This window comes from Molothrus aeneus, chromosome 3, assembly GCF_037042795.1.
Source record: "Molothrus aeneus isolate 106 chromosome 3, BPBGC_Maene_1.0, whole genome shotgun sequence".
Lineage (NCBI taxonomy): Eukaryota > Metazoa > Chordata > Aves > Passeriformes > Icteridae > Molothrus > Molothrus aeneus.
The window spans coordinates 70,417,132-70,439,915 of record NC_089648.1 but is presented as its reverse complement, the minus strand read 5'-3'; the positions used below and the strand labels follow the sequence as shown (position 1 = coordinate 70,439,915).

Here is a 22,784-nt window from a genome sequence, read left to right as displayed (position 1 = left end):
CAGCAGACACAGTCTGGGCTGTTTGCTTCTATTCACCACACGGTAAGAAAAGGACCATTTGCTTCTGTTCATCTAGTGTACTGCCAGAGAATAAGCTGTATTAAATGCACAGAGTCTAAAAGGATTTTAGTGATGTCTTGATTGTAACACTCTAACTTGAAAATTTCCAGCTTTAAAGAAAATATACTTTACATTATACAAGAGTTGCAGATCTTTCCTAAGATTTTTGTTACTCCTATGCTTTGTCAACAGTTTGGCTCCTAAGGGAGGACAGCAGTACTTAGAAGAGCTTTTAAGAAACCAAATTCACTAGGACACTGGTTCCTATTGTAGTAGGTCAGCATGTCTCCAGCTGTACTCTGATTTCCAGTAATAGACCTAATCTTCTAAAGCAATAAGTGATTGCAGCCAGGACACCTGCACCATTACACCAGGTAAGTCTAACCTCACCTCCTTCTATGCTTACCTTTGGGTCGGTCAAATTGTTGCTGAAAGGGCCCCCAGGAAAGGGTTAAGCATATTATTGAACTTGTGTGTTTAATGACATGGAGATAGTGTACTTAAAATACTGAAAGAAAATTTAAAACAGTTCAGCATTGCAAAACAACTTTATGATGTTTTAGCTTAGGGTTTTGTAAATTCCTTGACTTCTCTACAGTCATGATATCCGTGGTTTAAGTTCTAAATATATAAAACCTGTTTAATAGAATCAGTAACACTTGTAACAAAGAAGTACCTTCTATTCTAAAATGTCAAAGTATTTTAAACACTAAACAAAACCGGGGAGAATAGAATCTCTGCAGTCAGTGTTTTGAAATATAAAACTCCATGTATTTTAACCGAAACAAAAGGCAAATTTCTTACTATCTTCCCTGAAGATTCATAAGTAGGAGCTCTAATTAGATCTCATCCAGTTAAAACTTAACAATTAATCCAAACTGTCTTCAAAAGGATCAGTGCATTGTGATGTGCATTATAAAGAGAAAGAAATTATAGCTGTCAAGTGTCAGATTTTACTTCTGTTACTCACCCATCACTGAACCTTGAGACTAAGCATCTTATTTTAATATTTCTGAGCAATGTGATTTTAATTGTTGTGATTAAGGGATTGCAGAAACGTGTCCCACGTGAAGACGACACTCGATGAAGTATTACCTCTGCTTTTAGAATTACCTTTGATCGCACTTGTAAATTCGCAGTGGATTTTCCATTAATTAGTGTGAATTAGATAGTTGTGGCTGTTCAGTTTAGGTTAATTCTAAGTGTTTTACAGTGCATCACTAATTATTGGGGGAGAAAAAAATCCAACCCTTATTAAACAGCCCGCAGGTGCAAGGGATGCGTTCACCCTGCTCCATGTATGTTTCTAGGGGCTGGCAGCTTCTGCGCAGCGTTGGCCTTGGATACTTGCATAGATCCTGGCACCACCACCACCACGGGACCTCCTCGTCCCGCAGAGAGCGGTTTCTCCAAGGCCAAACACAGCGCAGGGAACTCAGCTCAATCCTTCTTCCCTCCCCGAGGATCCCATCCCATTTTCCCGTCCGATTCACCCTCGGGAGCTCTGCTTCCCAGACATCGCGCCGGTCTTTTGTCCTCGGTGCGAGGCCTCGGCTGAGCTCCTTTTTACATGTGTCAACGCTGGCCCGTAATTAGCGCTCGCCGCACAATGAGCCATTGCCGCTCTGCAAAGGGCTCGGCGTGCGGCTGCTCCCGCCGGGGCCGGCCAGGTGCCCAAACATAGGCACCATTCCCCACTCCCGTAGATGTCGCGGCTTGACAGACGGACACGCAGACCGCGTCCTTTGTTCCGCAGTCGGGACAGAGCTGCCTTCACAGTCTCAGGCTGGGCAGAGATATTTATCTCTGCTGTGCTGTGCCAGGTCCTGCCCGGGCAGCGGCGCGGGAGTTCCGGCTCGTAAAGGTGGGCCGCAAACACGCCAGCCCTCGCCTGTCCCCGGAGAACAGGGCAGGGCAGTTCAGGGCAATCCCCGGGGAAGCCGCGTTTCCCCCGGCACGGCGGGTGCTGATGCTTACGGACACCCCTTCGCTCCCCCCGCGGTACCGGGGCGGAGCTCTGCCCGCCCCGCCCGGCGCCGCCGCGCCTGCGCCGCTCAAGGCGGGACACCGAGGAGTTCCGCGGCGGGTGGTCGGTCCCGGGCTGGGCGCTGCGGGACGGGCGGGTGAGTTCTCTGCGGGCACAGGCTGGGCAGGGGCAGCGCGTCCCGCAGAGCCTGCGCTCCCTCGGCTCCTGCCGGCGCTTGGACTTTGCCCGCGGCCGTCCCTGGCCGGGCGGGCTAAGTCTCCCCGCTGCCTCCGCCCTGCGGCTTCGCCCTGCTCCGAACCGGCCGCGTCCCGCAGCAGGAGCGACCCTCGGGGGGGGGCCGGCCTGGCCCCTCCCGGGGCGTTCCGCCTCCGCGTCCGTACCGTGCTATTGCCTCATCGCCTAAAAATACCTTCCGGCTGGTTTGGCAGCGGCGGGAGGCGCGGAGCGTGTGCCCGGCCTGGCTCTCGGGGTGCGGGTGAGTTCAGGTGTCGCAGACGCGGGGTTGTCCCAAAATAGGTTCTTTGACCTGCTGTGCATGAGGCTAATCCGCACACAGAGCCGAGGTGCTTGATTTATTTGTGGTTCTGAGCACAAAGAAGGGCTGGGTGGTAAATCCACAAAGCCAGCACGACCATCAAAACTTCTCACGTTTTATACGTATTAGCAAGCATAGTATTTAATGTTCACTGGCTACAAGTTTGCGTAGTTGTCTTATTAGTGAGTATTCTGTCTTTATTGGCTAAATTATTCTCTTCCTTCTTATGCTAAGTAGCCTGCGTGCTCAGTCTTTCTCTTCTTTTAGGTAGGTGATTTTCTTGAGTTGGTGATCTATAAGTTGCTTGTCGTGATTTTGCCCTGCCAGAATTACCTTTTACCCACTTGGAAGTGATTTCAGCACAGTTGCTGAGCTGGCTTTATTAGTTTCTTATCGTGGAAGTTCTGCCCAATGTCCTTGTGGCCTGTAAATTGTGCATTCTTTGTGTCCACCGTCAGTAGTATATCCTTCTTCCCAAGCTTTGTTTAGCCTCTTCCCCTTTAGATCTGAGATAGTTGAAGCATGTCAAGTCCTAAACCTTAACAAGGCAATTCTACAGACAAGTAATGTATCTTTCTAACACCTGGACATCAAGGTTGGGGACAGGTTTCTTTCTGAGTGCACAGCTCCTTCCTCCATTCCAGCTGGAGAGGAAGCGTGAATGCTGTGGTTTGTACCTGAGCACATCAGTCATGTTCAGGCCATTAGGTTTGATGCTCATCTCGCTATTAATTTGTACTTGCTATTTCTCTGTAGCCTCCCATCTCTCTGTGGCATGGTACAGTGCAATTTTCAGCTGTAATTTCTGTGCTGTGCAGGGACAGACTGTGCTGTGCTGTGAGCAGCTCTCAACTGGAGAGTTTGTTCTGCCAAAGTTAGTAAGGGGTTAGCAGGCTTTCAGGGGAGGGGGCTGCATGTGCTTCTGTGGGTATTTCTGCCCTTCACAGCAAGGACAGCCTCACAGATAGTGTTTTGTTTCTCCTGTGTTAAAATAACTAGAAGTGTGGGCTCAAAAGTATTGACCATAAAATTATTTGCCTGGAAAAATATGCCTATTGAGGGCTGTCTGTTTGAAAATCCTGGCTGTGAAAGGCCATTGCTGGGTCAGTGGCCCATCTTGGTGGGGCTGGAAATCCCTGGGGCTGTGTGGGAATGGCCAGGAATATCCTAACCCCAATTAATAGATGTAGCTGTGGTGGGCTGCTGGCATTAGCAGCTTCTTATGTTTTAAATTTAGTTTCTGGAGGTGGTAGTTCAGTTCTGAGGTACTTTTTGCCACTGACGCAAGAATTACGTACCAAAATTCTCACCATTTCCAGCAGCAGCTAGGGATGTCTGTCAGAAGTTGGTGGGAGGAGGTGGTTTGTGCTGCCTGGGTTGACACGCTGAGCTGAAGTGCTTGCAGTGCGTTCTGATGGCTGTGTTCTAGCAGCTTTTGGCCATAATAAACATCAATATGCTGTATAGGATGATTCTTCACCTAGAGAGATTAGCACAAACATTTCTTCTAAGTGTAATTGCTGTTGTACTTTAGAAGGAACAGCAGCTTTTACAGCTGACCAGTTTTGAATACTATTCATGCACATTTGAGGCCAGCCTAATGTAGCCAAAGAGCTAATTTGAAGAGCTGCTTCATTGTGTCTGTTTCTTTTTAACAGCTCTGATGACAAGTCACAGAGGATCAACAAAAGCAGATGGCAGGAGGTGGCTCTTGTTGCTTTGGGGAGTAGCCTACTGGAGTGAAAGATTAGAAGATAAGCCCATTAACATAAACCACAAATAATTACTTTTGGCTAAACACAAAAAAACCCTACACGCCAGAGTGTTAAAACTGAATTTGAGAGAAGTTTGAAAAAATTATACTTTTTAAGCATTCTGGTTTCACTCTGCTCACTTGATACTGAGAGGTTTTTTTTTTCCCCAAGTTCACTATGGAGTTCCAAGAGCAATAAACAGATATGCCTATAAAATCATCATGTACCAGCACAGGCTTGCCTGATAGATGTAGGGCTCTGGCAGAACATTTGTGGGGGGAAAAAAAAGACTATGCCTCATCTTGTGTGACATGTCAGAGGTGTGCAAAATACGTTTTGACTTAATATGTAACAGCACCAGTTAAATTTAACGTTGACTGTTGTAGGGTTTTTTTTGGAGGCTTACATATTTTTCTACAGAATGTGTCTTACATGGATTTTAACTTTCAAATTGAGAGAATACCAGTATTCAAGTACCAAGGAGAATTAGTACTGCATGTGGTGGGTTTTCTTGTGGTTTTTGTTTTTTCTTTTTTAATTTGTGCTGCAGTGGACATTGTTTTCCCCTAAACTCCACATCTTGTTAAATTAGATCTCAAAATCACGTAAAATTCATATTAGTGGTGTTGTGCATCCTGCTTTGTTCAGGAGTGTGATGGCTATCACTGCTTAGTTTGATGCCACACACAATGTCATAACTTAATCCTCAACCTGCCAGGTGCAGGCCGTCATCTTTGTAAGCAGTGGTTGTCAGGGTTAACTCTCCGAGCACAGTTGCAACTGAAAATTTCTGGTTTCCTGTGGGTTTTTCCAATTTTAGAGTGATTTTATTTTTTAAGGGTGTTTTTGGGAGTTTCTGGCTTTTAGTGACTTACTGTGACTTTCTTCAGAGCATTCAAAAGTGACTGTAATGAGATCAGTGTGGGATTCTTAATTTCTTTTGACTCAGCAGAGTAATCCTGTATCATATTTAGTACTTACAAATCCAAGATTTTCATGCCAGCTGACAGTAGGCCAGAAATGATAATTCAGAGTTTCTGAATTGCTGCAACAATGTCTTGAGGTAAGGTAGGAAGGGTAACCTGACAAATCTTGCCCCTTTAAGTAAAGCACAGTTAAGGTGAAGGTCACTCAAATGCCTGCAGTGGCAGTGCAGTTTTTCTGCAACTATCTCATAATGCTGTGTAAAATCAGGGAAGTTTTAAACCATGCCACTCAGAAAAGATTGTGATTTTTTTCCCCTCCCTTTACAGGAGTATGGGCATGTGTTTTCACATCATACTGGTATAATTGTCAAATGTATTTTGTACATTTATGAAAAAGTAACCTTGCTCCTGAATGTCTGGCACAGATGTGTGGTTCATGTGTCATTAAATTAGAAACTGCAGGAAAACAAAGAACCATCTGGAGACTTGGTGGGGGGCAAGGTTGAGGTTTCTGGTTAAATGTATTACCAACACAGGAAAAAATATAAGGAGTGCTTCAGCTACAAAAGGAGACAAAGTGTGATAGGCATTTTGTTTTGTTTTGGCTTTAAACCATTTTCTTTTTGTAATTAGGGGAAGCACCAGAATGAAAGACATGGATAATATCAAAACTGTAAAGAAAGAATGGTAGGTGCCAGTTCTCCCTATTTTTTGTCTTCCTTTCCCATTGCTGTTTGTGTGTCCTGTCATTACTTTTCAAACTTCATGTTAAATTCTAAAATACAGTATTTTTACTGTATTCATCTGTTCCACATATACAGAAAAATCCTGTTGTTTTGCTGAAAGATTTTTCATATACCTGAAATGTTTCCTAGATGCAAGAAGCTGTGTAAATATTTTAATTTAAAATATTTAAAGGCAAGGCAGCCTTTCAAATTGCTAACTCACTGTGCAGCTCTGCATCTGACGCGGAGGTGTTTGCTTTTCCAATTCTGTTTCTGAGGTAAAGCATAGTGAATACCTACATTAATGCTTCAAGTTTCTTTTGTTCTATTAGAAAACTAAAATGTGGACAGCATACTTTTGAAATTTCTTCTTTAAAGTTATTGAGGTTTTCTTTTGTTTAAGATGTTAATCTCCAGGGATTCTTAGTGGTGCATAGGTGCATTGCAAACAATTCAATTTTATGCAAATGTATCTAATTAGCATTCCAGTAAGTATTGCTGCTCTTGAATTCAATGCAGAGTTTTATGTAAAATTGGATAATTTTTCAGGAGCTGGGATTTTTATTTTCTGAATTGCTGAAAACAGACTTTTCTGAATCTGCCTTAGGAGTAACTCCTGCAATGTTTATGAAAAGCTGCATAATCTTCTTACTATGCAGAGAACCTATACTGAGATAATCATTCAGTTGCATATTTCTGCATTTTGATTGGTGAAAATCTTACAAAGAGCTGTCACATATACAGTGTTTTATAAAAAGATATGATTGATGCATCTTTTTTAATATCCTGGCAATCTCCACAGTGTTGAAGGCTTCCATTGTATTTCTTCAGCGTGCTCCAGTGGTGTTGAGTTACTTGAGTTTCCCTAATGCACAGTCCAAAACAGTAATGGTGGTTCTGGGATGGTGCTAGGAATGGGGAAGTTCAAGTTGGGGGTTGATGAGTAAATCCTACGGCAATTTTCTTGGTTTTTTTTTTAACTTATGGCAAAGGAGCCGTATCATGGAAATGCTTTAAGGAAAGCATTTCATTGGTGAGCAGCTAGGTGTATGATGGTTAGAAGTCTGAATAATTTAACTTGCATTCCTGGCTCTGATACCAACTTTAGAAGCTTTGCATAGATTAGTTCATCTTTTTTGATGACGTTCTTTAGCTTGTGCTTTTGAAGTGCAAATTGTAGCAGTTAGAGATTGGTAAGAAGTTTATAGAGAAGGCACAATGCAAAGTTGACCTGATGTTTATACTCAGTAAACTGAGTAAGCTGGGTGCAGGAGAGTGTGCCTTCTATATTTCTTGGTACTGAGATTCTGAGGTACCTACTTGTCTTCTAATGTGTCCTCTGAGAAGTCATTTATGCTTCTGTCTTTGTTCTGCAGGGTGTGTAAATCAGGAACTGATGATCAGATTTTGAACGGTACAGAACAAAACTGTGACTACTTTGTAGATAACCTTTTTGAAGAAGCTCAGAAGGTTGGTGCTATGTGTGTGCCCCCGACTACAGTCAAGAACCAGGTAGGCAGTGAAGAAAAAAATAGTCATGTTTGTTATAACAGCAGTCCAGGACTATTCTGGAGAACAGATGCCAGAAGTCCAGCATTGTTTTCCAGTCCATCATTAAAAAAATACAGAATTCAGAAAGCTGTAGGAACAGCCTCCTATCTCCCAGTCAGCCAGGCCTTTGCTGCTGGGCTTTTGGCTCTCACTGCTTTATAGTTGGTTTAGAGTCATTCTAGAACTGATGCTGGCATTAGCTTATGTGCTTCTGCTTTATTACGAAGGAGTGAGGTGAGCAGGAGTTCAAGGAATGACAAGTACTGTTATATAAGAAGTTATTTAAGGAGCTGCAGCCTTTTTATGCAGAGGCATAGCCCAAATATTTTTCATTTGGTCTTATTCATATAATTATGGTTGTCGTGGGATGTTCAGTGTGGGTTTGTATCTCAGTGATTCTGTCCTTTTCGTGTTTTTCTGTTACTCATCAGTGACTGGTAAGGGGAGGGAGAAAAGGTCATGTAGGACAAAAATGACAAAAAGAAATTTGGAGTGGGCATTGCTAGAAATTATGTTCATAGATCCTTAATTGACCCTGGAAGAAATGAAATGTCAGGAGCAATATCTTAAATTGCAGTCCTGAAATAGTGTTTCATGGCATTAGTTGTGTCAATGCTTAAATGGGAAGTTGGTATGGAATAATTAGTCCATGTTAAATTTGCATTCTGGCTCACTGTAGAGGAACCTTCCCAAAATTAGAACTCTTTCCATATGCATTGGTGCCATGAGACACAAGAGTTTTTGATGGAATCTAATCTTGCTGAGTGCTGTCTGCTTCTTTTGACAGATCACCCAATGGAAAGACAAGGAATTCTATTCAGCAGTTTGCACATGCTGTTTATTTATGTAGCAATCACCTAACAAGTCAAACTGGGGAAAAAAAAACAACAAACTTGTCAGGTGCTATCAAGCCTCATTCAAACTAATTTTCAGCTGAGGTGAATTCTGCATTTGTGGCCTCATCTGTGGCCAAGTATCTGCCAAGACAGTGTTATTGCAGGGATCAAACCTCGATAACCAAATACTTCCTTAAATGGCATGATGCATTAATATGAAAATACAATCTCAAATATCCATCTTACAGTTGGAGAGATTTCAATAAACATTGCAATGGCTACAGGTTGGAGTAGTGGATGATTTCTGGCAAAGTTAAGGAATTACTGAGAATTTATTTTTTCATTCCCCTAACCACCAAGGTTTTGAATATGCCCAGGAATTCTAGGGTAATATAAGTATATGACTGTCTGAAAGTAAAGTTTCTGATACTTGCTTCATTTCCTGAGTGAAAGGCTTCTGCATGCATAATCTCAATGCCTTTACTTTGAGAAAATCCTCCTGAATGATTGGAACAAGGCTTTACCCTAATAAATCCCCAGCTGGACTATTCTGGCACTTGGTGTTCCAACACCAGGCATGTATGCTCTCAAATTAGCTCTTGAAGAGTTGCAGCTGGCTGGGATAGTCCAGCTATTTTATTTTTTTTCCTCTGCTGAATTGAAGGAGTGTTCTTGATCTAGGAAGCCAGAATGATTGGGGGAAGGTTTGTTTATAACCCTGATTGACACAAGATACTTAAAAATGTCACTTAGCCCTTGCAGTTGCTGTGCCTGTTGGCATGGGGCCAAGGCAGATTACAGTGAGCCTGCTCTCAGTATTTTTAGTCCATGAAGTGGATGATTTATAATCACAGGGTATGTGTGTGTACCAAGCTTCTTTTTCATCAGTGTTATAATGAGAACTGTTCTTACTCTGTAGGTTGATGTAATCATTAAACTTTGGAAAAATGGGTTTACGGTAAATGATGGCGAACTTCGGAGCTACACTGATGTTGCAAACCAGCAGTTCTTGGAGTCCATTAAAAAGGGGTAAGTGAGTTTTGTGTTCTTAACCAGCCTGAGTTAATGTGCTTTGGGCAGCACTTAGCTTATGCTCTAAATTTTTTACGTGGCTTTTCTGCACTGCAGTGTCCCTGTAGGAGCACAGGCCCTGCCAGTCTCGTTCCTGCAGTGCTAATGGCTGTTGGAACATCAACAGGTTTAACACAGCTCTCAGTGGCAGTAGTTGTAGAGTTGCTGATGAATAGATAAAAGCCAGTGTTGGCAGGGGGCACAGCAGGTGCACAATGAAATAAAGAATAAATCAGTGCCCAATAAGAGCTACAGATCAAATGGTATTTTGACTAATGAACTCAGTGCAAAAGGGGTTGAGCATTTCTGGTTTTATGGTCTTTTTCTTTTTGTTGATGAAAAGCCTAAAATGGGCACAGATGTTCTGTGTATCATCAAGTAACTCTGATCAGTCTTACATTTCTGACATTTTTCCAAGTACAAACTTGCTGTTGTGTATATATAACAATCTTGCATAAATTCCTGTGTTAATAGCCATCTTACATTTTTCCTTGTATTAAAAGTTTACATGCTGTCCTGATTTCTGCTACTGTTTGCAGTTGTTGCTTTAAAAAAGGAGTTTGATCATACTAAGCAGTGTTATTTTGAGCCTTTAGTTTGTAGTCTGTTTCCTCACCATGTACAAATGGAGAGAAGAATATAATTTTATGGATAATGTAATTTAATACCTCCTTATCAAGCATGTGAAATTACTAAGTCATTATATTTTTCTTTTCCATATTTTGCTAGGCCGCCAAAAATACTAATTTTACACTATTTCTCCTGTATGTCTGTCACCTGTGTTAGTTGTAATAGCAGTTAACTGCACTGTTTAAAGCCCTTTGTGTGCATTCATCAAAAGTTTGCCAGTTTTATTCCACTGTTTGCCTGTGAAGATGCTAATTATGAGATGGTTTCTGCATAATCATTGATGGAGGAGAAGCATTCAGTACAGCCTCTGTGCCATCTGAGCCCCACCACCCAAAATTGTACTGTCTGCCTCAGAGCTCAGAGACAAAGGCATTGTTATATTCTGCTTCATGCAATTAAAGCATTACCAAGTTGATGTTACTGCACTAAAGAGTGGAGCTGTTAGTGATGATATCATTTTTAGAAGCTGAGATCTGTGTTTGTCATTAAATACATTGTGTGTAAACTCAGTTCTTCATCTTTAAAAGCCTTTTTCTTTTTTTTTTTCCTATGGAGATAAAATAATTGAACCCTTTGCAGCAGTGTATGGTAACACTGAACTTCCTACAAATTATGTGTTTAGAGTGGTGACTGCTGAGTAAATTTGAACATCATTCAACAACTTGCATCATAGGGGTTTTTTAATTATATACTTTCTAGTTAATTTGCTATTCAGGAACTTGAAGTTATTTGTATGCTATGTACTTAACCTAACTCTTAGTAAATACTTGTGAAGATGTTTTTTAAAAGCATCATCCTTGAAGGGCCAAATGTTGAACGGATATTAATCATTGGTCTATTTTGTGTACTGAAAACAGCATAGTACTTTTTTTTTGACCTTTTGTTTTTTTTTCTTAAGGGAACTACCTTTTGAGCTGCAAAAAGTTTTTGATAAGGAGGAGGTAGAAGTGAAAGTGGAAGATAAAAAGGATAAGGTGTATTTGTCATCGAAAAAGCCAATGTTTCATCCCTTTTCTGGACATGGTTACAGATTAGGAAGGTGAGTAGGCTGGTGTGATCTATGATTGAGTAGCTGAAGGGAACTATACCTGTGGTGAAGGATCAAAATTCAGATGGCAAGCAATCTCTGGAGTTTTCTAGTCTAAACTCCTGCTCAAAGCAGGGTCATCTGTGGAGACAGATGAGGTTACTTAGGCTTTTATCCAATTGGGTCTTGAAATCCCATAAGAGCAGAGGCTGTGCAGTGGCTGTGCAGTCTTTAGTGCTGGACTGTCCTTATGGGAAAGAATATTTTCCTTATATCCAGTCGGAATGCCTCTCATTGGAATTTCTGTCCACCATAATGAGCATCACCTCCTCCTGCAGACCCTGGCAGGCTGCTTTTATGTGCCCCACAACGACCACCATCTCTTCCACAGACTGAGCAAGCTGCTCTCCTCCAGCATCTGCTGACAGTGTGAATGCTCCATCCTGCAGGCATCTTGGTGTCTCTCCATGAAGCTTGGGGGATAATTGGCTCCCACAATCCACTGGACGTGTTGCTGTGTTGATACAGCCAGGAAGCTCTTGGCTTTCTTTGTTCAAGGTCTCAATATTAGCAGAATTGTTTCCAGCTGAAATGCTGTCACTCTTCTATTCCGTGATTTTAGAGAAAATAATCTCTTTTTAAGCTGTATTAGCAATAATTTGAGAAGGGGGGGAATATGACAATCCCATAAAGAGAACCAAAGAAGTAAGAGGTTATTGGCATTCTCTTAAAATTGTTCAGTAATTAATCATGCATGTATTGCAGTAAGGCATTTTAGCATTCTACAATGATCCATGTCTTTTTTGTAGTTGGAGCGTGTCAGCCGTTTATGCCGATGCTGAATCTGGACTTGATTTACGACCAAACAACTATTGTCTTTTGGAAGGCTGTTGTAGGGCAACACGCCAGGAGTTCGTTTATTTGATCCCTGTGACTTTTGCTTACTCCAGCCACATTATCTGCTTGAATATCCCTGTCATGCAAGACTTGTGTGCCTATAGAAGCAGACTTTGGCCTAGGGACCAGGACATGTTCAGTGACCAGTTGGCACTGCTGAGTGACCTGCAGCCTGGAGTTCCTAAGCTGTGGTGCAGCCTTAGGTGAACAGCTTGTTTCAATTACGTGGGAAGGGTTTGGCTGCTAAGGCCCAGAGCTTGTGCTGAGGGAAAGCCTGACCTGGGCAAGAACAGCTGAGGCAGGGGAAGATGATAATGTGCAGAGCAAAAGACTGATAAAGGTAAAGGGTGAGTGGTTCCAGGCTGACTCAGAGAAGCAAGTATCTGTTTTATGAGTTTCATCTATTTCTGTAGTACAGACCATTGAGTAGATACAGTGGGAAAACCTTCCCTTGAGAGATAGGTGAGATGCTGGAAGATTTGCTTTTGGTGGCGTGGAAATCCTGAGCAAACAGGGGTCAAGAACTTAACCTTGTTATATCTACAAGTAGAGCTGTTCATAACAAAACCAAAAAGATCTTCAGTGTGCTGCTAAGCAGTGCTAAATGCTAGGTTGTTCAGTCACTTCTTGTGCTCTGCCATGCCTACAGCAAGTAATGATCTTGCTTCCCAGTAGGCAAGTTAGGTTTCAGAAACATGCTAATCTGTGAATTTTGGTTCACTGGTCTTGTACACTGAGACATTCTACAACTTGCTCAGCATTTTTTATTATTTTCCTACTCTTCTTTGTCTATTCTGTGCTGTGCTATCAAAGCCTTTTCCTTAAAAATAAGTTGATATTAGGGCTGATGTTGGAAACATGAGCCATAAGTATTCCTACTCCATAAAGTAGTGCTCACTTTCTGCTGTTGATAGATGTCCATTGCATGAATACACCACACTTGGAGCAGAAAAGCTTTGTGGGGCAGCAACAGAGCTGACTGAGACCTGGAACAAGTTTTAAGCTATAGAACTCCTTTTCTACAGTTGCATTTGTTTCTCTCATTTCTGACTAATCACACAAATGACTGAAGAGTTTACTTTAGCTTATAGCCTACCTAAACTTCTGCTTAGCAAATAAACTTATAAAATTAATCTTGTATATTTTGTCAAGTGTTTCCAGGATTTTGTAATGGATGAACCATTTTGAATTGGTCTATTGACTAGCTCTCAGAACTTTAGTTGGAGGATCTGGAAATAACATATATGTTGATATAGCTCAGACAAGCTTGATCCTCTGCCTTTTTGTTCTACAGGAGAAATAAGTAAGACATATCAAAATTTTCCAATGTGCCTTACAAACCTGTGTAACTAATGGGTATACTCTGTTTTATCTATCACTGTCCAGCTGAATTTCAAAGTTTGGGATTTATGACTAGATTTTCAACCCCACTTTTCTATTGAGCTAATCTATGCATCTCCAAGACAGCCTCAGAAACATGTTAATTGAACTATTGACTGAAATCCCTTGTAGCAAAGCAAGCTTGCTCTGTAACCTCATTAGGCTAAAGCATTGTGTGTCAAGCTGCCTAACCATCAGTCAGGGTAAGGCATGACACCTAACTGCTGGACTTTTTCTTGTCAGAAAATTGACAGGATGCTCTTAGGTCTCTTCAATTTCTAGTTTACATCTTCTGTTGATAATCTTATAAAAGAATAAGCCTTAAAAGGAGTTACAATGCTTTGATCTCAGGCTAATAATAATTACATTCTTGGGTTTTGGCTTTAGTCAAAGCTCCCACCACTAGATGGCTTTATCTGTCAGTTCTGCAAGAGAAAAGTTTTTACATATAGAAGTGCTTTAGATCTTGATGAATACAGATGCTCTAACTTTCTCTTAAAGCTTCATTTAATGTGCTGGCTTCAGTCTCACACACATTTGCTATCGAAAGAATCACCTCCAGTGCCTGCTGCATATGGAGATGTGACTGTGAAGGAGGTTGGTTTGGAAATGACACCAAAATCTGTGTCCTTCTAGGCAGTTGTCTGAGCTACAGCTGAGACTGATGTAGCCCAGCCCAGCTTGAGCCAGACCCTACAGCTGGACACATCTGCAGCCTCTGCTGTCCTGGAGGCAGCTCACTCACAGGAGTTCTGCAGTGTCTGAACCAGCAACTGAACAGCAAGAGCTGGGCATGGCTGGACTGAAGTATGACTTGAAAATATTTTTTTTTTTCTCTGCTTGCAAAACTGTAACTTTAATTATCTTGCTGGTACTCAAGCTTTTATTCCTGATCTGGAGGGCAATTAAGTTTTATTTCGTATTGAGGTCAAGCACGAACAGAAGCTGTTTGTGAGGCAGGTAGGTGCTAGTACATCACCCGTACTAGAAATGCCAGAATATTTTACAGATGTGCCTCTTGTAATTTGTTGGTGCCAAGTCCTTGTGCCCCAGCTGATTTATGTGTAATGCAAAACAGTTCTGTACCTTTTACCTGTCTCCAGTCACAGTGAACATCTCTAATTGCTCACTTGGAAATGAGATTTCTTGATTCTCATTCTTTTTGCTGTTTCTGTGGAAGATACAAAAAAGTGCCTCTGCTGGCTAATAACCTAGAAGTTAGGGCAGCACTTAAATGGGCAATAAAAGTTTTTGAAATAGCTCTGACTGAACTTGCACTTAAGACTCCAGCTTTATTAGCCTGAACATATTAAGTCTTTAGCTAATAATAAATTGGCTTTGACTTTTCCGCCTTATGAATAAACTAATACAGGTACAAGAACATAAGAACGGGGTTTGTCTGCAAAGCAGGTGTGCAACATAGTTACAACTGTTACTCTGTGGACTTCAGTTACCCACTTTTCTCTCAAGAAGCTGTAACTGAACCAATTTTCTGTGCAAAGAGAGCTTTTCTGCAAACTGCCGTGTAAGTGCTCATGTAGTCTGTGACCACAGCTGAGCTCAGAGGAGAAACTCCTTTAAATCACTGCTATTGTTCTGCAAGCAAACATCTGGTTATACTCACGGGAGCTGAGAATGTGCCCATTGGATCAGGCCCAGTGAGGATTTAAACTGCACATGCTGAACAAGCTTAGTCATGAAAGAAGCACTAAGCTCTAGGCATTTCTTCAGCATAACATTTTTTGCCAGCAGTTTTTTTGTTTGTATTTTAAGACTATGCACTTGGACTGAGGTTGATTTATTCTGTTAAGTCATTTTATGAACCTTTGCCCCTGTGGTTTGGTCAGCTGTGGAAAATGCCTTAGGAAAAAAAATCCAACTGCTGTGTGCATCAGTCTGGGTTTTTCACATTAAGTCAATTTTTCTGATAGATGAGTAATTCTTCTAAGCTGAGATAGATGATGCTGGAGTCTAAATCAAGGCTAACAACATTCAGTTAAATTGAATTACTGTAATCACATTACCCTGAAAATTAACTTTGAGTATGCAAATTCAACACTCAACCCCCTTTAAATTTCACCTGTGTGATTTGAGTACAAAAATGGATGAGGAATCTTCAGACAGTTTTGTCTCTTGTATATTCATATTTAATCCTCTGATATTTAAAGCTCCTTTCTATCTTATAAAAATGTTAAACACAAGCAAACTGAAATTCTTTAGCATGTTTTAGTCTGTAAGTGAAAATAATGTCATACATGTAGGAAATAAATAAGGAAGAAAGAAAAAAGCTGATATTTATGTTACTGTTCCTATATTTGTTAAAATAAAAAGTCATCAGCACATTCTGCTATGGGGCAGAAAGCTCCAGAAGCAGAGGTCTGGGGGGAAGTTTGAGCTTGCATGTGAATACAGAAGCCATAACCTCATGTGACTTTTCTTTTCAGTGCTACTCCAAAGATAATCTCTAAAGTGAGAGACGATCATCCAGGACCTGATGACAAAAGACACCTGCCTTTAGTACCCTTGAATGATTTGGAGCCTATCACCAATGTCCAGATCTGGTTAGCTGATGGGGAAAGGATAATTCAGAAATTCAATGTTTCTCACAGGTAGAATTTATTTAACTGTCATATATATTTGCATCTGAACTATATATCTTAATGCCTGTACATTTAAGTCTTTAATTTTTATGACTAGTCTACCTCCTCAGTCCACTTAGCATTGGACCGCCCTTCAGTTGTATTTGGAAAATCTTTGAAAATTTGAGAAACCTTTTAGCTGACAAGCAAGCATAAGAGAAATGTGAACTGTTAAAAGTCAGGTCATAGCTGAGTGTAAAGGAAAATCTGAGGAAACTGTAGGAGTTCTTTGTAGGTTAGTGAAACTTAAGGTGTACATATTGCTCATTACTAGAAGAAATAGCTTTTAACATGATAGATCTCTCACAAAACAAATACATCTGGAACAAATGGCATAGTAAAAAACCTGCTGGTCATTGGGCATAGGCAGCACCACATGTGAGAGCTGGAGAAAGGGACTTAGAGTTAAGCCAGAGAAACCTCTGGGGAGGGCTGGAGTTGGTGCACTGGGCAGGGAGGTTCATCCCCTGCATGTCAACATGGACAGAACAGAATGCACACAGTATGTTTAATTCTTAATTAATAAAATTTCTGATTCCCAAAAAGGCTTAGAAATGAGGATAATGTCAGAAGGTGTCAGCACAGCACATGTATGAAGGAGCTTTGAGAAAGTGGGATTAACACCTTACCATTAAATTGCAGAGCTACTGTCTTTAGAGACCTTTCTCAATTCTGAATTTGAGAAATCACTGAAGTACTGTACACTCATGTCACGTGGAAAGGATATGTTGCCTGTGCTTCTCTGTGAAGCAGTTTAAAGGTATTACAGATTTAATACAACCCAGGCTGCTGTCAAGATAAACTCTGTATGTCTGTGGCTGGTCAGAAGGAAAGCTCAGCTCTTGAAGGTTAATGACCGTAGTATTTTCTTTGACTTGTACTAATTTATTACTGTTAGCAGCCTGATCTATGAACTGAAACACTGTTGTGATGTACTGTTGAAGGGTAAATTGCTATTTTAATTATCAATGCTTCATTGAAGGGCTTCATATCTCAATTATTCCAGGTCCCACACACTTAAGTATATTTAGAAGCGTTTTGTCTTCATAGTAAATAACCATTTGAACAGCTGCTAAGTGTTTTTGAGAGGAAAAAAACATCTGAGATAAGCAGAAAAACAGCTTTATTGGTGTAATGCTCTTTTTGAAGTACTGTGCAATAAATATTCCATCATAACATAGCCTCTTGCCACAAGACCAGCACGTTTGTGCTGTACACAGTACTTGTGTATAGCCTGATAAGAACTAGAGGGAAATCCTTTTAGAGCAATACCCTTAAGAGTGATGATTGCATACACAGCACTCCTTTCAGTGCACAAGACAGCTATTTGTTAACTAAGGTATAGATTAATAGCATGTAACACATATGTAGCATATTACCCAGTGTCTGGGTAAATTGATGACTTATAGCTCTTGGCAGTTAGATTGTGTAGGTGCTGGCTTAGATGTGAGTTGATTACTGGTGAAAGATGGGAGCAGAAGCACAGGAAGCATTGTAATGTTGCAGTGTGGGGAATTGAGACATGAGAGTGCAGCAGCTAGGAGAGCAGAACGGTAGGAACAGCACACAGAGCTGTGTCCTGGATTGAGCTGTGTCCCCTCTTCAGCACTTACTATGTTTGGAGCATCAAGTATGGAGCCTGAAAGGAACTTGTTCACCCAGAAGCAGAGAGCTGGTGGCTAATTGCCTGAGTTGCTCTTAGAACCCAATGAAATTTGATATAATGCATGCAGACACCTGTAAATGTCCAACCAAAAATTTAGTCCTGCTTGAGGTTTTTCAGGCTGTTGACTTACAAGGCCAAGCAGTGTCTCTGTGTTGAGGTCTGTTGCACAGGAATCAGTTTTTGTTTTGCTGGCTGTGTCTGTCCTGGAGAGTGTGGCTAAGGCTTGGAAAATCTCAGGCATCTGTACTGCTAAAATGTTAGGATGGCATTGCCCCAAGCCAGCCAGCACTTCCTCAGTCAATACCTAACCATCCATGGCTCAGCTGTTAGCTCAGGTCATGGACCATTCCCAGGAGACAGTAAACCTCATGGGAGACCCTGTGCAGGGGGGAGAGGAAGGATAAATTTAGGAATTTCCCAGCAGCCAGTCTGCCAGTTGGTCTCAGGACCAGGGAATGGACATTGATACTATGTTTATTTTATTCATACAGATGTATCTTCTCATCTTCATTTTCTAATTAAATGAGTCGATCCTGATTCTTCCACAGCAAAACTTATGTCTTGCTCAGCTGTTGCAAGGCTCTTCATAGATTGAGTCTGTAGTGAGTTCACCATGCCCCTGCTTTGGGAGGATGGGACCATACTTAGTCCTAGTCAATGTATCAGCTGTCCAAATAGTTTTTGCAAAGCCTTTTTCTTAATTTTTATTGTGGTTCTGTCACATGAACCACACACTGGAGGCATCTTTATTCTAGCTCTTGGCTACAGGACCCACAGGTCAGAGCTCCACCAGGTGGTTAGGAAATGGTAGGTGTGTGTAACTACCATCTGAGCCACAATGGTGTGTTTGAGTGCTCAGAATAACATACTCATGTGTTGTAGTGCGTTTTTATATTTTGTAATACTTTGAAGTAGTTTTGTTTTGTATCCCCGTATTTTTCCCAAATGGTTTATCCCAGACTGTACCCCCCTCCCTTTACCTGTGTTATCCCTCTCCCGGGATGAGATCATCCCCAAATGCCCACCCTGGCTCTCTGTCAGTCACTCAGCATCCCATCCCCTCCATCCAGAAGTTTCCGTCCAGGTCATCGAGTGATTAGCCAGAGGCTGGGAGTCAGCCCCCCAAGCCTTGCCCCATACGCTGTGCCCCTATATGTCTATCCCCCAGCATCCATCCCTTAGGGTCACTCATTGGTTGGTAAAATGTTATCTACTTTTGGTTTCCACCTCCCTTTAAATGTGACCTTGGCACATCTCCTGGGGCTCTCGGCAGGAGGCCCCCTGAGGTGCAGGAGCTCCTTTGGGATCCTAATAAAACCTTGGATTAACCCCTGCTCAGAGTCGGCCCTTTCTCTTCTACCGATGTCTGTGGTGTCTCTTGTGCTGCAAAGGCGCCCAGCCCAGGTGCCCTCAGTACCCTCGGGGCACACACAGAGAGTGTCTCCCTGCCAGCTCAGGTGCCCTCAGTACCCTCGGGGCACAGAGAGTGTCTGCCTGCCAGCCCAGGTGCCCTCAGCACCCTCGGGGCACAGAGAGTGTCTCCCTGCTGTCAGCCCAGGTGCCCTCAGTACCCTCGGGGCACAGAGAGTGTCTGCCTGCCAGCCCAGGTACCCTCAGCACCCTCGGGGCACACACACAGAGAGTGTCTCCCTGCCAGCCCAGGTGCCCTCAGTACCCTCGGGGCACACACAGAGAGTGTCTCCCTGCCAGCCCAGGTGCCCTCAGTACCCTCGGGGCACACACAGAGAGTGTCTCCCTGCTGCCAGCCCAGGTGCCCTCAGCACCCTCGGGGCACAGAGAGTGTCTCCCTGCCAGCCCAGGTGCCCTCAGCACCCTCGGGGCACACACAGAGAGTGTCTCCCCCCAGCCCAGGTGCCCTCAGCACCCTCGGGGCACACACAGAGAGTGTCTCCCTGCCAGCCCAGGTGCCCTCAGTACCCTCGGGGCACACACAGAGAGTGTCTCCCTGCTGCCAGCCCAGGTGCCCTCAGCACCCTTGGGGCACAGAGAGTGTCTCCCTGCCAGCCCAGATGCCCTCAGTACCCTCGGGGCACACACAGACAGTGTCTCCCCGCTGTCGGCCGTGTCGGGGCTGCCCCCGGTGTCTGCAGACTCGGGACTGGCCAAGGGCTCCTGAGAGGCTCGCAGAGAGACAGAGACACTCATGCTTGGCCCCTTGGGACTACTCAGAGCATGCAGACCTTGGTCCTTGCCTCCCAAGTGGATCAGGCATTTCAAGATACCCCCTCATCTGTATTGCTCTAGTTCTGTGCTCTCAGGCATTCCATGCAGTGGTGTTGCATTCCTGTCCCATGGTGGCTGTGTGTGTTATGCACGTGTGTGGGGACTGCAGTGTCAAAACTCTGAGTTTTTCTTTCTCTCTTCTCAGAATCAGCCATGTCAGAGACTTCATAACAAAGTATCAAGGATCTGAGGGAAGTGTACCCTTCACACTGACCACCTCTCTGCCTTTTCGAGAGCTGCAGGACGAGACACTCACGCTTGAGGAAGCAAAGTTGCAAAACGCCGTTGTTGTTCAGAGACTTCGGAAAACAACTGAACCTTTCAGACTCTTGGTGATAAAAGCACCTGACAACGACTACAAAAGTGCTGCTACACCTAATGGACAACTCAAGAATGAGCAAAAAAATGCTATCAATAGTACACGATCAAATTAGCTTTACAACTGACCAAAAATTATCTGCAGGGTGAACTAGGCAAAACCAAAAATGTAACCAGCAATATGTGGATGCCCTCACATCCTCATGCACTGTGCTCTTAGAGAGCAGAATGGGTGCTGTGCTGTCGTCTGCTATAATAGAGGTATTTTCAGCTACATTGGGTAGTCAGAGCCTGGCTGTATAATGTAGCAGAGCTAACTGTGCAGCGGATCATCCTTAGAATTTCCTTAGGTTAAAAGCTTCTTAGTATTTAATAAGTGGGTCTAGGTGGAACAGTTCTCTGAGACTTAACTACTGATAGCACCTTTTAAGGAAAAATAGTATTTATTTTTGCACTTTGGACTAAAGTGAAACATTTCACTTACATTGTAGTGTAAACTGCTGCAGTTTGCATTCTTCTCACAGTAACTCTTTGACAACCAGTACTGCAAGCAAGCTCACATTTGAACTCTACCTTGAAAATCTTCAGGATGTAACTTTTGTCACAAGATCTGCAGTGTAATAATGTTCTGTCAAGTTTCCACATGGTGGTTAGGTGCATGTGTGAGAAGATACAAACGAGATAGTTTGGTGCATACTGCATATGAAGTGCCTCAAAGTAAGCTCTGAAGGAATTGTTCTTACCAATGGTTGAAGTGGTTTCTGCTTCTTTTGGGCTGCTACGGGTGTCTTGCAGATCAGGTGATGTTAAACTACCTAGCTCATCAGCTTAGGGACCCACTTGTAGCTTTGTCACACAGAAACTTCAGCTGTTTTGGCTATCACCAAGTAGGAGTAGTAGTTGAGAGGGACACAGTTGTTTTTGTACTGTTTATCTGCCTCTGTCCTGAACTGCCCAGCTGATGGAGACACTAATTGCATGTGGTCAAGTTTCAAAGCTGTTGAAAATCCTTACTTGAAAACTGACATTTTTCTCTCCACTTTACCCCATTTCCATCCAAATCTTTTATTTTGCTGTTCATGTACTTGAGGAATAAAGTTTGTAGCCAACTACTCCATGTTTTGCTGAAAGAGAAAACAACAGAAAGACTTAATATTTTGTACTGTGTTTACTAAGCCTGTGGGTTTGTGAATGGAACTAAAATCTCCAGGTAAGACATATCCCAGGATCTTCAGCAAGTCCTGACTCCTCTGTGCTACCTCTGCCAAAGGATGGTTGTTGGGGTTGTACTTCTTTTGTGTGGTTAAGTGAAAGTTGGGTTTGGGTTTTCCTGGTTTTGTTCTAAATAGAAAAGTACTTAATTGGAGCAACTTTTATTCTAAAAAGTAGTGAGACTTCACAGTAGGGATGTACTCTCCTTCATTCCCAGTGATATATATAAAACTGGTTTGCTTCAGCATCTCTCATGGTGTGTTTGAAATGAAAGTCAACTGGGGAAATATCTATTTAGTGTCCTCAGAAAACAACTCTCTGGAAACTATGCCTTTAAATACTTTCCAGTGCTATAAACTTCCTGTGCTACTGTGCCATTCGGCTTTATGTAGCAAGTGGTACAATTAAATTTTCTTTGTTCTTGCACTGACTCCTATATGAAAAAAAAATGTGCAGACAAATACATTATTAAAATTGAAAAAACAAACTGTGTACATACACAGCTCCAATCCTCAGTACCCAGAGCTTCCTGAACAGGGAATTTTGATCAGTGCTTTCAAATTTATCTTAATATAAAATGTAGTATTAGAAAAGCACATGTGGTTGATTGTGAGTTCAGTTGTTCTATCTAAAAGGCACATGAAATGTCAAAAGTAACAGTGTACTACTATTCATGCATTTGCAGCACAAAAATTGGAAGAAGTAAATAGTGTAAGTTTGAAATGGAAGGGGAGGGTGTAAAATTCTGAAGTGGGTAAATTTTTCTTGTTATCCATTGGAAGGAGCAGTAAATTTTGTATTTTAACGTTGATTCATGTCTGCTACTAGCATTTTAAGAGATAGGACAGTTAGGTGCTTGACTAAAACCAGCTGTGTGACTGCAGCTTTGGTGTACTTGAGAGTGCATTTGCAGTTTGAAAGTGTTATGATCTTAATTACAAAATGAGAGAAAGTCTTGAGGAAGTCTGAAGTGATGCTGGCTGCATTAATCCCATGGTAGATTAGAAACTGTCTTTATTTAAAGGCAACAAACTGTAATTAAATAATTTATTTCCTAATTTGGATAAAATCTTTGAAATTAATAGAAGACTTTCCTAAATCTAATTGGTTTTGGTTTAGCTACCTGTAGTGTCTGTAGATAGCAATTTTGCATTGGTCAAATAACAGCATAAGTGGCTTGATCAGTGCTAGAATTTGTGAAACACACAAATACCATCAGTTATTCATTGTTTCTTCACAAGCTTTTGCTATTTTGAGTAAAGCCTTGCCTGAAGATATTTTACATTAAAACTGAAACAGCCAAGAGAAGAAGAGCAAAAGGAAATG

The 22,784-nt window shown here is 42.1% G+C and overlaps 1 protein-coding gene across 3 annotated transcripts; it reads left to right on the top strand.

Annotated features, from left to right (window-relative positions):
* Positions 1-314: 314 nt before the first annotated feature.
* On the top strand, positions 315-21,399 carry UBXN2A (UBX domain protein 2A). 3 transcript variants are annotated; one of them, XM_066545837.1, is made up of 7 exons: positions 315-434; positions 5,896-5,949; positions 7,364-7,499; positions 9,294-9,403; positions 10,974-11,114; positions 15,824-15,988; positions 20,074-21,399. In XM_066545837.1, exons 2-7 carry the CDS (start codon positions 5,909-5,911, stop codon positions 20,360-20,362), a joined length of 882 nt encoding a protein of 293 aa, XP_066401934.1. In that variant the 5' UTR covers positions 315-434; positions 5,896-5,908; the 3' UTR covers positions 20,363-21,399. The 3 variants fall into 3 exon arrangements, with proteins under 3 accessions (XP_066401934.1, XP_066401931.1, XP_066401933.1); XM_066545834.1 differs by lacking the exon at positions 315-434 and adding an exon at positions 2,127-2,183; XM_066545836.1 differs by lacking the exon at positions 315-434 and adding an exon at positions 2,292-2,522.
* The last annotated feature ends 1,385 nt before the right edge of the window (positions 21,400-22,784 follow it).